This window comes from Rhododendron vialii, chromosome 1a (assembly GCF_030253575.1).
Source record: "Rhododendron vialii isolate Sample 1 chromosome 1a, ASM3025357v1".
Lineage (NCBI taxonomy): Eukaryota > Viridiplantae > Streptophyta > Magnoliopsida > Ericales > Ericaceae > Rhododendron > Rhododendron vialii.
Window position 1 is genome coordinate 33239996 of NC_080557.1, and position 15223 is coordinate 33255218.

The following is a 15223-nucleotide window of genomic DNA, read 5'->3' on the forward strand; positions in this document are numbered from 1 at the left end:
AACTCTAGAATTCAAGAAGTTGAATAAAAAGGAAAAATTAGAGATCGTACATTTGCCGAAACTTGACCATGGAGTAAATTAACCACATCTGAGATAGAAAGAGGTAGAGATATAGTTAGAGCAAGAGGTTAAGGGGAGAGGTGTGTGTGTGTGTGGGGGGGGGGGGGGAAGGAATTGATACTAACAAAGAGGTTATAGAAATTGTTTTCTCCACTTTCGGTAGACCCACTTTCTAGATTTTTACTTTCAAAATATAAATTGGTTTCTTAAAAATCATTTTAGATTTAGACAGTTTGAAACCCATTTTGAACAGGAGGTTGAGAGGTCGAATAAATAGGTTTCTTAAAGACCATTTTAGAGACAGTTCGAAACCCATTTTTTAACAGGAGGTCGAGAGGTCGAAAGAGATTATCAGTGAATTGGCGATCAAGGCGTTGATGATCTTCGTTCTTCAAAGTTCAAAGTACGGAGGGGATGAGAGAGATAGAAAGAGAGAGGTGGGGGATGAGAGAGAGAGGTGTTGCTCGCAATGGTGCATATTTTGGGAAGGGAGGGAGAGTAAAGTGGAAGGGAATACTTGGATGGGAGAAGAACACATGTACTCCCACAGGAAAGACACATTCTCAATTGTCCTCGAAGACACTCCTAATTACGAAGATAGAACTGAGCAAATTGATGGAATTACCCCAAGCCTCCGCCTTGAGCCTGTCCAATCAAGGGACTTAATTGGAAAAATCAAGCCAAAAATGGCAAGCGAAAACTCATCATTATTATTCACGGTAGGACAAAGAGTAAAGTGAAGAAAGGAGAATGCACTGTGTAGAAAACACAATAAACGGGTAGGTGGGAAGAGCACATGTTTGGATCTTTTCTTGAAACAAAATTCTCAAATTTACTGAGCTTTGAGAGTTCTAAAGTAATAGTTTCAATGGACATAAACGATTAATAGTTAGCTAAAACTGATCAAGCTTGGGAAGAGCACATGTTTGGATCTTTTCTTGAAACAGAATTCTCAAATTTACTGAGCTTTGAGAGTTCTAAAGTAATAGTTTCAATGGACATAAGCGATTAATAGTTAGCTAAAACTGATCAAGCAGGAAGCAATAAAGTAGCATACTTGCAAACTATTTGAAAATTAAAAGAGAGGGTGATGTCTCTCTCTCTCTCTCTCTCTCTCTCTCTCTCTCTCACACACACACACACACACAGTTTCATTCAAAAAGTATTGCAGATCAGTCATCAATATGTCAATGCCACAACGTGCTTCTCACAAAAACCTAAACAAAATTGCATCCAGAGTAGGTCATTTCAAAAATGAACAAAATCACATTAAGTCTACTATTATATACTCCATAATGTTCTTTCCCAATTATCGAATTGAGCTATTCAAAGTTTATTTCATTATGAAGTGCTACAGAAACTTTATGTGAGGAGCACGAGAAGGGAGGGATATTTTTTGAAATTTTGAGTTGATATCTAGTCTTCTTTTTGTGCAAGCAAATGATAAATAAGTCTATCCATTGGTCTAGACTTACAAAATAAAATTACTACTGATAAAAAAACTTCTTCTTGGCGACTCAAGAAACCGGCGACTCAAGAAACCAAAAACACTACTATGATTGGGATTTCTTTGCTCGATTGATTCCACATGTAATATACTGCAATTGACGTAGCATTATATAGGTTCGAAAACAACGCATTTCCTTTTATGAATTCTTAACTAAGAACATGAAGTTACAAGTAACAAACCACCAAAGAACATATCCTAAGCCTACAATTCAGATTAAGAGATGCAAGATTAGCTCAAAATATTGTGAATTTGTGAGACATTGGAATGAATTATACAGGTTACCTCCAAATCAACCTACAATGCATATGTACCCGCCACTGAATCTTCCAACCTTTAGTGGAGTTATCCCAATATGCAACATCAATTTTCCAGGGCAAAAGGTGCATGATCAACTTTTCGAGGATTGCCCAACTCCATTCTTAGCGTTTTTTCGGTAAGATAAATAAAAGAATCCAGTAAGCAATAAAAGAATCCAGTAAGCAATGCTTAGCTTTTACAAGACTCTCTCTCACACGGTAGTGTTGGATCCCGTCCATCATCTCTTGCATTTATCATTTTTGTCCCTAATTGACCTAGGTTTTAGTCCAGCATTTAAATTTTCTAATTCTGATAGGAATTACAACAGTCGATTTGGTCAGGGTTTTGCAATTACCATATACCCAAACTAAATGTATTTATTTGCACCCAAATCTACTAAAGTGATAATTGATGAGTATGATTTTCAATGTATCAGAGAGGAAGAAAAAGAATAAAAACTAACATTGGATATGTAAGCACATATGCACAAATTGATACTTGATAGAAACTAGAAATGAAGAGAGGGCATGAAGAGCCTAAAGAAATTTAAATGTCATCGAGTGAGTGTCTAGCCTGGGGTGTTTTGAAAAACAAGAAAAGACCAAACCGGTCTATTTTTTCGGTTTTTAGGCAAAACCAGTCCGGTTTGGTTTGATAGAATACAAAATATTTAATCCGGTTCGGTTTCCGATTTATAGGACTTTCACACCGGACTGGACCTGTACTTTGCATATACAGAAATATCATAAAGGATGGGGCTCAAACTCGAGATTCCAAAGGATGTCACAGCCTCAGCATACCACTAGGCTGCACGTCCCTTTGATACATATAGGTATAATAATTATATTTATTATATACATACCTGGTATTCCTACATAAAAACTAGTGACCACAAACCCTAAACTCGAACATATTTTTTTTCCCTTTCAGTCTTATGCTCTCCACACGCGCAGAATCCTCTCTCTCTCTCTCTCTCTCTCTCTCTCTGGTTGAATCACTCTCCCCTTCTTCTTCTTCTCCTTAACATACCGCTGGGCTGCGCGCCCCTTTCATACATATAGGTATAACTAGTTATTGTGCACGTGCGTTGCACGTGGTTTGTTTTGCCTACATAAACGCAATGTATAATTGTGCATTCACCAACGATTATAATCAACAATTATAATTGTTTGTATTTTATTATAAATCGAAATACTTGATTGTCGAAGTCCAAACTAATGTGTGTAATTGTTGTTTAACAAAATTAAGGGGGGAAAAGAAGAGGAAAATGTCGGATAAAAAAAAGCATATGTAAAAAATCAAAGTACATGGTTTGATGTACCTGTACAAATATGTGTAGAATTGTTGTTCCTCAAAAATTGGGATAATCCTTAAAAAAAAAATGTGTAGAATTGGGTCTAAAGTTGAACACATTTATGCCACTGTAGTCGAGTTCCTCTTTTTTGATCTGGTTTCTCTTCTTCTTTATTGCTGGTACATTGGTTTGAGGTTGCCTGCATGAATAAATTAAAAAGTTTTTTTAATCATATATTTTATTACAAGTACAAATGGTCTATTTGGCAATGTGAGTAAGAAGCATACCTTTCTATCCCCAATATAGATATTCCATAAGCATTTTGATAGTTGTTGAAGATCCTTGCATATGATTCACCGTACTGTGTCCTGCGTTATTACTCTGCATATGTGGTATGATTATGTTTGGCAGTGATTGGTTGTTGTGATGCTTTTTGATTCTCCTTTTTGGTATCGGATGTGGGTTGATTAGTATATGCATCTTTGTGACATTGTTTTTCTTGAACTTAGCCACTTCGATCCTTTTCATCAAAATTGCACTGTGTAACTCCCATTTGAAATCTTTGACCTTTGCTTGGAAAGCCTCCTCTATCACATGTTGTATTTCTTTAGGGAATTCCGCCTTCACTTGATGTTGCCTTGCTTGGAAAGCCTTCTCTATCATATGGTCTATGTCTTGGGGTAATTAAGCCTTCAGTGTTGTAACATTGTCTTCATCTTGGTCAACGTTGAGACAGATTGTTATCCAAGTATCTTGTTCAGTACCTCTTAAAAACGATGTCAGATCTTCTAATATTTTGAAGATCGCCATTTTTCCAAAAGCAACTTCTTCAATACTGTTGGCATTTTTCTCAGGAGATGCAACCTGTGTGGCTTCTTTCTTCCTCGTATAGGTTCGTTTTTTGGTTGGTTACCTACCAGTGCATTAATTACATTATATGTGCATTTGATGTACTCATTGAAATGAAAAGGAATTATTGTCAAAGCTACACCAATCGAATTCATTAAAAAAAACCAATCAAAGTCATTCTTCATTTTTTGGTTTTTGGTGGTTACCTGTGAATTTGGTATTCTCTTCAATGCCAATAGTAGAATCAAATTGCAAATCATTTGATTCTGCTTGCGTTGTACCATTGTTCGACTTCGCAACATTTTGAATCTTCTTGGGTCTACCCATTTTTCTTCTGTTATTGTGGGACCAAGCCACCTTTCTCCTGTCAAAGAATTAACTGTTAACCATCTGGCAAAAGAATCATGAGAAGTCAAAATATTGATCAAAGGTAAGATGTATCCTAAGTGGATTTTTTCTCACTGGCATTTCATCTAATACCTTGTCTGCGGTATTTATAATGAGATAACCAAATGCCCCCAAAATTGGCACTGATGGGTTTCCGAAAGTGAAGGTAATTTCTTTCTGTTTGCGAAAGTACGAATGACCAGGTTTTTGGAAACAAAGAACCAATTGGAATTACCTTTGTGGAAGTTATTGTGGTTGTCTTTACAACAAAATGGGAATCCAGGGCACTTCAGTTGTTTTTCCCTTGTATATGGTTTGTAGTCAGTAATTTGAAGTTGAAGGTGGACAGGAATTCTATCCTTGCTTTTATAGGGGCGAACCATTGTGAAGCAATATAAGAGTGTTGGAATGTCAGTAGTATAGGATATTATTCTGTGAATGGAGTTCCACGGTAGTTGATACAGGATGGAATCATAGTTGTTTCAATTATGTGGTTCAATATTCACAGATATCTCATTCTTAAATGAAAAGGCTATAGATCAGAGACAGATTCAGAAGTCAGCATTAGTTGGAGTACACAAATTAATGAATTGTACCAGTACGATTATAATTCTTCACTTATACATATGGAATTTCATCTTATGTATATTTAACAGAAAAGGGTTTGTTTGTTTTAAAAAATGATGTAAAAATTTAGCTCTATGAAATAGAACATATAAATTGAGAAAATTAAAACACTATCATAATTTTATTGGATTTTTTAAAAGATAATCTTAATTTTCAAAAATTGAGTTTGGGCATGTGCCCCCACGGTGCCCCGTGTGGGTCCGTCTCTGTTATAAATAACAGGTCAATTCATGGATATGTGAATAATGGTTCGGGCCTTCAATTTCTATGGAACTGGATCAATCTAAATCAATAATTCACCGAGAACTAATGCAAAATTATTAAGTACGTTTAAAATTTAAGTTAGCACCCAAAATAATTTTGGTACCTAGCATTTTTCCTTTTTGTTCTCAAGTGATTGGAAACTGAAAAATAAGATTGCGAAAACTTCTCTCGAACCAAACTATATGATCATACCTTTCAAGGGAACTCAATATCTAGGAGGCAAACAGTCAGCTAGTAATCAATTAGTATTTTTTTTTTCACTATTAGACAATTGACAAAACTAAGCATGTGGAAACCATTTCATTAATAATTTTTTGAAGAATTATTTTATTAAAGCAGTAATTTACATTAACCCCAAATGGCCTACCTCCAAATGAGTTAATAGGCCAATTAAGTTATTGAGAAATCTCAATCCAAGTGCTGGGCTATGTCTGGAGACCCAAAAAATCCTGGGAATTTGCAGATGGGCAAAAGGCGAATAAAAGTACAAAGTTAATCAAAGTCAGCTTTAGTTCTTTAAGTTAGTTTGTAAAAATAATTATTGTTAGCTCTAATATAGGACGAATGGAAGTTGTATTCAATCTAAACAAAGTGATAAAGTCAATTTCACAAACATACTCAATGCAGTAGTATTTTCCCAAATGACAGAGACAATAGTAATACGAATCAAGAAATTGGGAAAAATTTATAGAGTTGCTGCTCAATCTGTATTAGAATTCTCTTCCTAAACCAAGAAAAAGGAGAAATTAAATGCAGTCATATGATTTTAAAATTGGGTAATACCTAGATACACATGACTGAAAAGGGAGGCTAGAATTGTAATAGAGATGGAATGACTATATAAATTTTGACTTCCATAGCTACCGCTACACCGCTCAATGGCCACCCATGATCCTCACTGCCTTCCACCTGAGAAACCGAAGCAGCAATGGAGACAGATCGAAACACAGTAGCCATCGCTGTAAAGGACGAAGCCATTGCCTTGGGAACTTAGTGAAGATCGATGAAAATTGACCAGACCAAACATATCTATCGAAGCAAACACACTTACATCTTCACATGCAATACGGGGCTGCACATGAGGAAGGATGTTAGATAGCTTAAAATACATTGTTGGCTCATTTCCTAACTGCTTAAACTTTTTGGACAATTGGTAACTTAACACGGAAAAGTATGGTTAGAACAAGTCAAAATAATTAGGCCAATAGCAATAGCAAGTTCCTCTAGCAGAAAGTTCATAGCATACCATTCCTTCCTGGAGTTCTCTAGTTGTACGTAAAGCACTTAACCCAGATTCCAAGGGTCTCTTTGCTCCCTGAGTATCAAGCAATATTTGAAATTGCATTACAGTTACACTGGTGCTAATATGAACAGAAGGCAAACTCTAAATAATAAATGCAGAAGAGATAACTACTATTTCATCACAATGACCTTCGAGTAGCCCCCAGGATAATGGGTTTTGATTCCTAAGAAGTGACCGAGACCATCGGGCATGAAAACAGCACCCAATCGCTCAACCATCATGTCATCAACCTCACTGTAACAACATCCCCAAACTGGCATGAGTAATTTTTCATCTGATTTTTCTGACATCTTCAACATAAAGAAAGTATACTCCTCAAAACAAAGATAAAAGAGATACCCGAAAAGGATGCCCCCTTTCTTCAGTGACTCGAGAATAAATTTCTCCGTTAATCTGAAATAATAAGGAGAACGTCACAATTAAGGTACTGAATTGCAGTCTAGCGTAAATAGTTATGTTAATCGAACATGAATTGCCTATGTAACATGCCATTGTTACCAATCAGAATTCAATATTGCAAATCGGCATAAGTGTGCGCCAAATATGAATTATGTGAAGGACGAAGCCATCGCCTCAGGAACTTAGTGAAGATCGATGAAAATTGACCAGACCAAACATATCTATCGAAGCAAACACACCACCAATATGATCAAGCCATCTATTACACAATTGACCAAACTATGCATGTGCAAACATTTCAGTAAAAATCTTGTGCTATTGAAAAAGAAAGAAAGAAGGAACTGTTATTTTTTACAAAGTTTCAACTTTAGAAGTTGGAATGAACCTTGATATATCTTAAATCTACGCTTATGAAGTCAGGACTTCTTTGTAGACTATATTCTTGGCATAGTCCTTCTTCCTCTGTCGCTTTGATTCCGCCTTGATGAGGACTTTAGTTGTTGACATTGAAATGCCCCGAGATAACGCAACATATAATTGGCCATGAGAGAACACTAGTTGAGGTAAATATACTCCGACATTCGGTATTGTTTGTCCTTGAGCCTTGTTAATTGTCATTGCAAAGCACAAACGAATTGGGAATTGTGTACACTTGAATTGAAAGGGATAAGAATCATTCTCAGCTGGCAAAAGAGGGATTCTGTTTAGTAGAACCTGCTTTCCTGCATGTTGTCCTAAAGTGATCTCTGCATGAATTACATTACGTTCAAAACCTTTGCATACGATTCTGGACCCATTACACAGTCCTACACTTGGGTTGAGATTTCTCAATAACATAATTGGGCTATTAACTTTAAGCACCAACTCATGTGGAGGAAGGCCATTTGGGGTTAAAGTATTAAGGAACTCCTCTGGATAATAACAATGAGTATCGTCAATTGCCTCGTCATAGCTAACATATTTCCATTCTTCACCAGGAAAGGTTGCTATCAGCCTGTCATTAATCATGTCAACGGATTCATTTCTTGTAGCAAGAATAGCACGCTGAGTTATGTACTCTGCTGAATTAGCATTTTCCTTAAGAGATGGGAAAACGGCATTAATCAAGCAACTTTCACAGCTACGACCCTCATATCTCACTATCATATCCTCAGGGATTTCTATCATGTTTTCATCTACGGTTGGTTCAACCCCATTTCCTACGCGAAGAAGAAAATCACTAAAAGTTGAGTCAGATTGAGCCCTCATATTCGTTTTCAATATCAGCTTCTGCATTTCGGTCCAAAGATATGACTTTGCTAAACTTGCATGCACTGTTTCAGCTCTTGTACCTCGGGGTACTACAGGGAGAACTTGGTGGAAGTCTCCTCCAAATACAATAACTTTGCCTCCAAACACAGAATTAGTACTCATAATATCTTTCAAGCTTCTATCTAATGCTTCAATAGCCCATCGCTTGGCCATAGGTGCCTCATCCCATATTATTAACTTAGCCCTACGTATCAACTCAGCAGTGCCACTTTGCTTTGGTATATTGCATACACTTGAATCATTTCCATCAATTGGTATTTTAAATCTAGAATGAGCTGTACGTCCACCAGGTAAGATTGAAGCAGCTACCCCTGACGTTGCAGTCGCAAGGGCAATCATCCCATTTGATCTGATTGTTGCCAGTAAAGCACGATACAAGTACGTCTTCCCACTTCCACCAGGGCCATCAATGAAAAAACTCCCATTCTTGTTGTTATTCACATGGTCAAGAATGACGTTATAAGCATACTTCTGCTCCGGGTTCAACTTTTCAAGTGCTAAACAATCTTCAGGAGGGTTTTTGACAGCTAATTCATCAAGTACTTCCCTTTTTTCAAAACTCTCATTTTCAACTATCTGTGATTTAATAGCTGGTAGATCATAATCCTTTATACTCTTGCCAATACTTTCCAAGAACAGGTCGATACTTTTTAATGTCTTTAACAAACGCAACTCCTCATTGGCGCCTTCAAGCCGTAAGAAATCTTCTGGCATAGGTTCATAATAGTCTTGCCATAACTTCCTTACATTACTTGGATCACAGTATACTAAAATTACTGCGAAAAGATGACGCAGAGCTTGTGGCATTTGGAAAGAGGCAGCATCAGCTAAACATTCTGAGAGCCAATTATCTGTTTGCAGCAATCCTCTCTTCTCAGCAGCTTCTTTGAATGACGAACATTTGACCCCATTAACGGTTAGCAGATCAGCATAAGATGTAGGCCTTCTAGCATGGTTAAGCAACACCCTCAAGTAATATCTCTCACCTTCAACCGGATTGGCACTGTTAATATGACCAATAACTGCCCGCATTTTCCTTTTGCTCCAATACCTGCCTTTCCTATTCCACACAAAGTGCTCAGGAAATTCTCTATAAAGGTATGGTGTTTTCCCTTTATCGTTCAGACAAAATTTGAAGAATTCTGTAAGCATTGTTCTGGAAGCTGTATCAGAGTTTATGATATTCTCCAAATCTTGATTTCCCCCGTATGGAACTGTTTGCTTATTTGGCAGATGTAGTGGTAGATTTATAACGGCAGGATACATTTCATACAGCTCAAATTCGAATATTCTCCACATCACTTCTTGTGCTGACACCCACTGATCATCTTGGAATTGCTTGATTTCATCAATGACAACATCCCTCTCATTATGGTTTATGTCGACTACAATTTTGTCATGGCCCTTGTATATGTACTTGTAAAGGTATTTAACTACTTTCACCCCCGAACATATCTCAACATTAAGATGGCAATTATATCTACTCAAAAGATATGGATTATAAGGTACGACCCACCTATTATCCATTATAGCGCCGCGCTTATGAACTGTAAAGGAATCCTTCCTTCTCCTATAGATTGGATAAGAATCTTCTCCTTGCAAGGTTTCCTCTGCAAAAGAGCGGGGGTAACGGTTTTTGCATTTGCCACCACGCATGCATGGGTTTTTTTTGTTCAATACTCCACAAGGCTCATGCATCATATGTTTGGCAACCTTCTCATACAAATCAGGAAACTGGATTGGATTTGGAAGTTTTGCACATACAAATTGATCAAATTTGTCCGAGCTGGTAATCTTGAACTCTGGCTTCAAAATGATTAGCATATGAGCATGAGGCAAACCTCTCTTTTGGAATTCAATGGCATGAACATGTGCAGCGACCTTTCCAAAAATGCTTTTTTTAAAAAGCTGATCTTTTAGGTCTTGCAATTTTGCTCGGAAAACTCTAGCGGTTAAATCTGGCCTATCTTGTGCAAGTTGGCCTTGTTTTAAGGAGTCTTTGATCTCCTTCCAATCAGGGTTACATGTCATTGTGATAAAAAGGTTTGGCTTCCCAAAGCGTTGGACTAATGCGATTGCATCAAGGTACCTGCGACGCATATCTCTCGGGCCACCAACAAAGGATCCAGGCAATACAACTCTTTTTCCCACCATACTTCCCCTGCTCTCACCAGCTAATACACTATCAACAATCCCTTGGTATAGTTCAACCCTTATGTCTGATTGTTTTTGCCGGAAGTAGTCCAACCTTGTATTTTCCAATTTTATATACATGTCAACAACATATTGCTGCAAGAGTCGACCGGATAGAAGTAGAACTGAAGGATCGGGATCTCTAATTTGCAACTTATAGCAGTAGTATTCTCGACATGATACCTTCTTTGTATTAGAACCATCAACACCTGTACAAAATGTTTAGTACCAGATAAGCTACATTTCTGAAAGGTGCTTGTACCTCGCACGTGATTTTTTCCAAGTTAAGAGCGCAAATGGAATCGGTAAGTATGCAACTAAGGTTTCTGCAATTTCAAATTGTAAGAAAGAGGAAAAGTTAAGTACCTTCTTGTTCTTGTCTAAAAATATCTTCAGCTGATTTGAAACTGTGAGAAGACGAATCATTTTGCCTATCTGATGCACCATTGCTAGTGCGAGCTTGAATTCTTCTCATGATATTTTGATGCCATCCAACCTCACCTCTAGGAAATAATAACGGGTATTGCAACGGATCATAGCAACCATAATAATGTTGCACTTTATGTTTATGTCCAGAGTTTGAGTGCACTATAATTTCTCTTTCATGAGAGACATTTGCATTATTTCCTTCTATCCATATTGCAGCCACTTGATCAGCCGATGGGGAGTTGTAAACCCTTTGGTCGAGCTTGACATCAGTCCTTATGTGTATTCTACATGAATCCAAGGAACTGTGGTCTAGTCTCCTAAGAAACATGGCTAAAGGGTTTGTAGATAGCACATCCATTAGTGTTCTGACAATGTGTGGGCTAAGTAACGGTTTTTTATTTTTGACCTCCTTGTTTTCCATAATGTCTAACCTATTTTGGAGTTCATTATCAGTATCATAGAAGTATAGTTGGAAGTAACAAGGAGAAGTAGCTGATGGAATCAAAGATGGCAATTCATGGTAAATTTGCCCTTGTGCACGAAATGTGTAAACTCCTCCTGTTGAATTAGCAAGTCTTTTGTCTAACGTGACGCCAAAGGATGTGAAACCAAAAATGCTATTATAGGCACGGATGTGTTTGCAAAATTCCAAAGCTTCAACAGTTTGAGAAGTGAACAAGTTACGTAACCTTGATGGGACAGATGGGCTTGTTAGAACTACTTCTCCGTTGTGGCAGCAAAAAGTTGGAGGCTCGTATTGGAACCTTTTACCCTGACAAAATCGGCAATTTGCCATGGTCCGCAGTTCATGGGGTTGGGAAAGATGGACTTCCTGTAGTTGTTGTCCTATGAATTGCATATTCACAAATAAAGGGTAAGGCCTTTGGGGAAAGTATATACTATTAAGGTTTAGATCAAATAACTTATGCTAAAGTACTAACCATTCGTTTCTGACTCCATTAGGTTGTCCTCCATAGCGAAATTTAGCGATGGATTTTGTGTTTTCCCATTTGAGAATTCAGAACAATGATTTGTGTTTGGAGGAGTATAATGTGCATTGCGTTTCCTCTTCCTATTTTGCATTGACTTCTGAATATATTCTGCTCTTTGTGTAGGTGTAAACCTTGCATATCTCGTCCTTTGACGAAAGCGGCGCCGGCTGATTTCATCTTGGTGAAGGCAATCCAAACCTTGTGTCTCGTCCATTTTCTTCAATAATAAAGAACAAGAATGGGAACAATTAAACGTCATGTCATAATGTATGAAGTGCGTGTAATTTTGCAGGTAAAGGGAATCGTAAAATTTAGCAACTCCACTTTAGTCCTATTATGGAGTAATCACAAATCAGTTAGTCAACAAAAGGGTCGCAAAACCTTCAAACCGAAGAGTAATTGAGCTTACGAAATGCAATCTCAGATTACAAAGGAGAATATAGAAGAAAATAGAAATCAAGTAAAAAGACATTTTTTGGACCAAACTTTCGCACCTATGCCAGAAATTCAAGACCTAGAAATACCATACTTTCACACTTCTCGACAAACATGCAAACATGAATAAATTGCTTTATAGTGCCATGTTGCTTGAGTAGAATACTACTATCAATAAGAACTTTAGAAGCTGATTGGTATGCCGTAACACCTTCCCCTTCTTGTTTAGAAATGTGTAAACGCAGTACCATCCTGATCAAGCTTCATCAACTCATCTCTTAACAGATACTAAGCTCTTTGAGTATAGAAAAACATCTTTTAAAAACCTTCCAACGGGCAAATCACATAACTGTTTGTATTCCTTTATCTCTCGTGTACTATTGTTGTACGACAAAATCAGCCTGTTGTCGAACCTAGCTAGAAGAACCTCGCTATTTGGCCCAAATCCAAATGGAATGTGATTTCCTAAGAGGGGCGCAATGGTGTACTTTTTAGTCCAACACTCTTCAACTCCGTACTCATCCCTCTTTGTTTTCAACTATTTCTTCCATTTCTGATTGATTTTTAGCTTGGGTATTCATGTCATGCGTGTGTTCATGTTACAGCGCCTCATACGCGGCAACAAAATGGAGTCGCAGAAAGGGAAAGTAGGAATTTAATTGATATATGGTTGATGCAAAACGGAGATAGAAAGGAGAATCTAGTTTACCTTGCTGATGTTTGCAGCACAAAAAGGGGTTTTTTAAAAAGAGCTTGCTAGTTTTAAATTTTGCATAAAGGTAAAGGGAAATCTCTTGTGGCTACTTTTAATTTCAAAAACCCACAGAATAGAACAACAACAAATGCAACAAGACAATGAGAACAATTGCCTTTCTAGGCACATTCAAGCAAACAGTTAGTGTGCGTAATGAAGGTGTCTAGAGTTGTTGGCGTTGGTGCAATCCAAGGCAGGGGGAAAGTGGAATACATGCCTTCCAAAGAACTTAAAGGTGCATTTTGTCAAACAGTTTGCGTGTGGAAATTTTTTCTACAGAGTTGTCGACATTGGTGGATGATGTCTTTGAAAGGGGGAAAGAGAGAGAGAGTGTTTGCAATCAAAGGCAGGGGAAAAGTTGAATGCATGGGTTGCCTGTGTTGGACTTATGTTGGAATGGTCTTCAGTTCAGTCCAGTATGTTGTTGGAGTTGGAGGCTTCGTGGTCGGCAGTAGAGTGAAGCGGTTGAGGAATATGGGCAGACGGAGGGAGGCGTTGAAGGCGTGGACGTCAGCAATGGAGTCAAGCGGTTGAGGAGTATGGGCTAACGGAGGGAGGCAGTAAGGCTGGTTTGGGAGACCGTTGTTGGTTTGTATCATGATTTCGTTGGAGTGTTGCATCGGATCGGTTGGGAACAGGTGTGGGGTGGGGCAGTGATTAGTGGCAATTGCTAGGGGTATTTGTGGGAAAAGAAGAGTAGAAAACACCTTCGTACATTTAAAAGAGTAGCATAGATAATTATATTTTTTCCTTTCAGTCTTATCCTCTCCACACGCGCAGAATGCGCTCTCTCTCTCTCTCTCTCTCTCTCTCTCTCTCTCTCTCTCTCTGGTTGAATCACTCTCCCCTTCTTCTTCTTCTCCTTAACATACCGCTGGGCTGCGCGCCCCTTTGATACATATAGGTATAATAATTATATTTTTTCCTTTCAGTCTTATCCTCTCCACACGCGTAGAATGCTCTCTCTCTCTCTCTCTCTCTCTCTCTCTCTCTCTCTCTCTGGATGAATCACTCTCCCTCTCTCCCCTTCTTCTTCATTGGCAATGGCAATGGCGACGGAGAAGTGGTGGTGAGTTGGCGACTGTTGATACCGTGAGTCTCTCTCCCAAATTAGGGCTTACTGTGGGTGTCGACTGGTGATGCTGAATCTTTTTTTTTTTTTGGGGGGGAGGGGAGGGTAAGTTGCTAAATCTGTTGTTGTTGCTAGCAAACCGATCAAACCGGACTGGATTATTTTGACCGGTTCTGATTTCGATTATTTCCAAACCAAATAACAAGTTCGGTCCCAAAAATCGGACCGAATCACCCCTAGTCTTGTCCTTACTTCATAGGTAAATTTAAATGTTATTGAACCTTGAAATAGTATAAACCAAAATAAGAATGAACTCACCATGCACTTCACGCATTGGAACAAACTACAAAATATCTCGTGTAGCTACCCTTCCTGTAGAAAAAAGTAACAAAAGTAATATTTTGAGGATTTAACACTTCATGGTTCACAGGAAATGGCTATGGTAACAAAAAGTTACGAGTAATAGAAAACTATATGCAATATTAGGAATCCAACAGAAAACTACGGATACCTCCATTTGTTTGAAATCTGCACCACCCACTCCAACAATTAGAACTAAAAGGGGTAGATCAGATGCTCTTACCAAAGCATCTTTAGTTTCTTGGAGATCAGTAACGACTCCATCCTTTAAAAGCCATGAAGTATAACAATTGTGCCAAAAGAGTAAGAAAGAAAAGAAGACGGAAAGGAAATCTGTCATCATTTGTGATAGATTTTTGGTCGCTTATTGTTTTTCTCATCATTTCTCATTATTTTTTATCTTTTCCATTATGCTTTCCTTTTCATTCATAAATCTCTCAGCCAATCCATAACTCAACACAAAAGCCTAGAGACAAACAAAGTCAAAACTTCAAGCAATTAATCAGGACATTCATTTTATACTTGTACAAGAACTGTGTTTCGCTCTTTATTGCCCGAGCCCATCTCTTAAACTCCATGGCCGAAAGGAGCATCTATTGACTGTTCAAACTCAATCAATTTTTCAAGAAACAAAATCAATAGAATTTCTCAACCGGAAAAAATCTAAGCAAAGAGAAAACAAAGAGA

At 37.9% G+C, this 15223-nt stretch overlaps 3 protein-coding genes across 5 annotated transcripts in view; all 3 read right to left on the bottom strand.

The window, feature by feature from the left end:
* The window catches only part of LOC131334497 (uncharacterized), a 102060-nt gene extending 87201 nt beyond the window's left edge, over positions 1 to 14859 (bottom strand). The window contains exons 1-2 of the mRNA XM_058369536.1: positions 14688 to 14859; positions 14495 to 14548 (exon numbers count right to left, since the gene is read on the bottom strand). The gene's annotated coding sequence lies outside the window, so the exon portion shown is untranslated. The remainder of the gene's footprint in view (positions 1 to 14494; positions 14549 to 14687) is intronic.
* LOC131334477 (uncharacterized) lies at positions 6184 to 7083 on the bottom strand. Of its 3 annotated transcripts, XM_058369528.1 has the most exons (4): positions 6931 to 7054; positions 6720 to 6825; positions 6535 to 6603; positions 6184 to 6360 (listed from the first exon to the last, which is right to left on the bottom strand). In XM_058369528.1, the coding sequence occupies exons 2-4, from the start codon at positions 6810 to 6812 to the stop codon at positions 6184 to 6186; spliced, it is 339 nt and encodes a 112-aa protein (XP_058225511.1). In that variant the 5' UTR covers positions 6813 to 6825; positions 6931 to 7054. The 3 variants fall into 3 exon arrangements, with proteins under 3 accessions (XP_058225511.1, XP_058225503.1, XP_058225495.1); XM_058369520.1 differs by lacking the exon at positions 6720 to 6825 and having other exon boundaries at positions 6931 to 7083; XM_058369512.1 differs by lacking the exon at positions 6931 to 7054 and having other exon boundaries at positions 6720 to 6890.
* Positions 7394 to 12209, bottom strand: LOC131334470 (uncharacterized). The gene is made up of 3 exons (XM_058369503.1): positions 11865 to 12209; positions 10861 to 11769; positions 7394 to 10703 (listed from the first exon to the last, which is right to left on the bottom strand). The coding sequence occupies exons 1-3, from the start codon at positions 12172 to 12174 to the stop codon at positions 7399 to 7401; spliced, it is 4524 nt and encodes a 1507-aa protein (XP_058225486.1). The 5' UTR covers positions 12175 to 12209; the 3' UTR covers positions 7394 to 7398.
* Positions 14860 to 15223: the final 364 nt, after the last annotated feature.

Bases quoted from the DNA above. Each gene is read 5' to 3' on its own strand.
- LOC131334477 (XM_058369512.1), bottom strand. From the start codon at position 6,890: ATGTTGAAGATGTCAGAAAAATCAGATGAAAAATTACTCATGCCAGTT. The intron at 6,604-6,719 runs GTCATTGTGATG...CTTGATACTCAG, and splicing joins ATCCTGGGGGCTACTCGAAG to GGAGCAAAGAGACCCTTGGA. The intron at 6,361-6,534 runs GTATGCTATGAA...CCTCATGTGCAG, and splicing joins GAGAACTCCAGGAAGGAATG to CCCCGTATTGCATGTGAAGA.
- LOC131334470 (XM_058369503.1), bottom strand. From the start codon at position 12,174: ATGACGTTTAATTGTTCCCATTCTTGTTCTTTATTATTGAAGAAAATG. The intron at 11,770-11,864 runs GTTAGTACTTTA...TGCAATTCATAG, and splicing joins AATGGAGTCAGAAACGAATG to GACAACAACTACAGGAAGTC. The intron at 10,704-10,860 runs GTACTTAACTTT...CATTTTGTACAG, and splicing joins TTTTAGACAAGAACAAGAAG to GTGTTGATGGTTCTAATACA.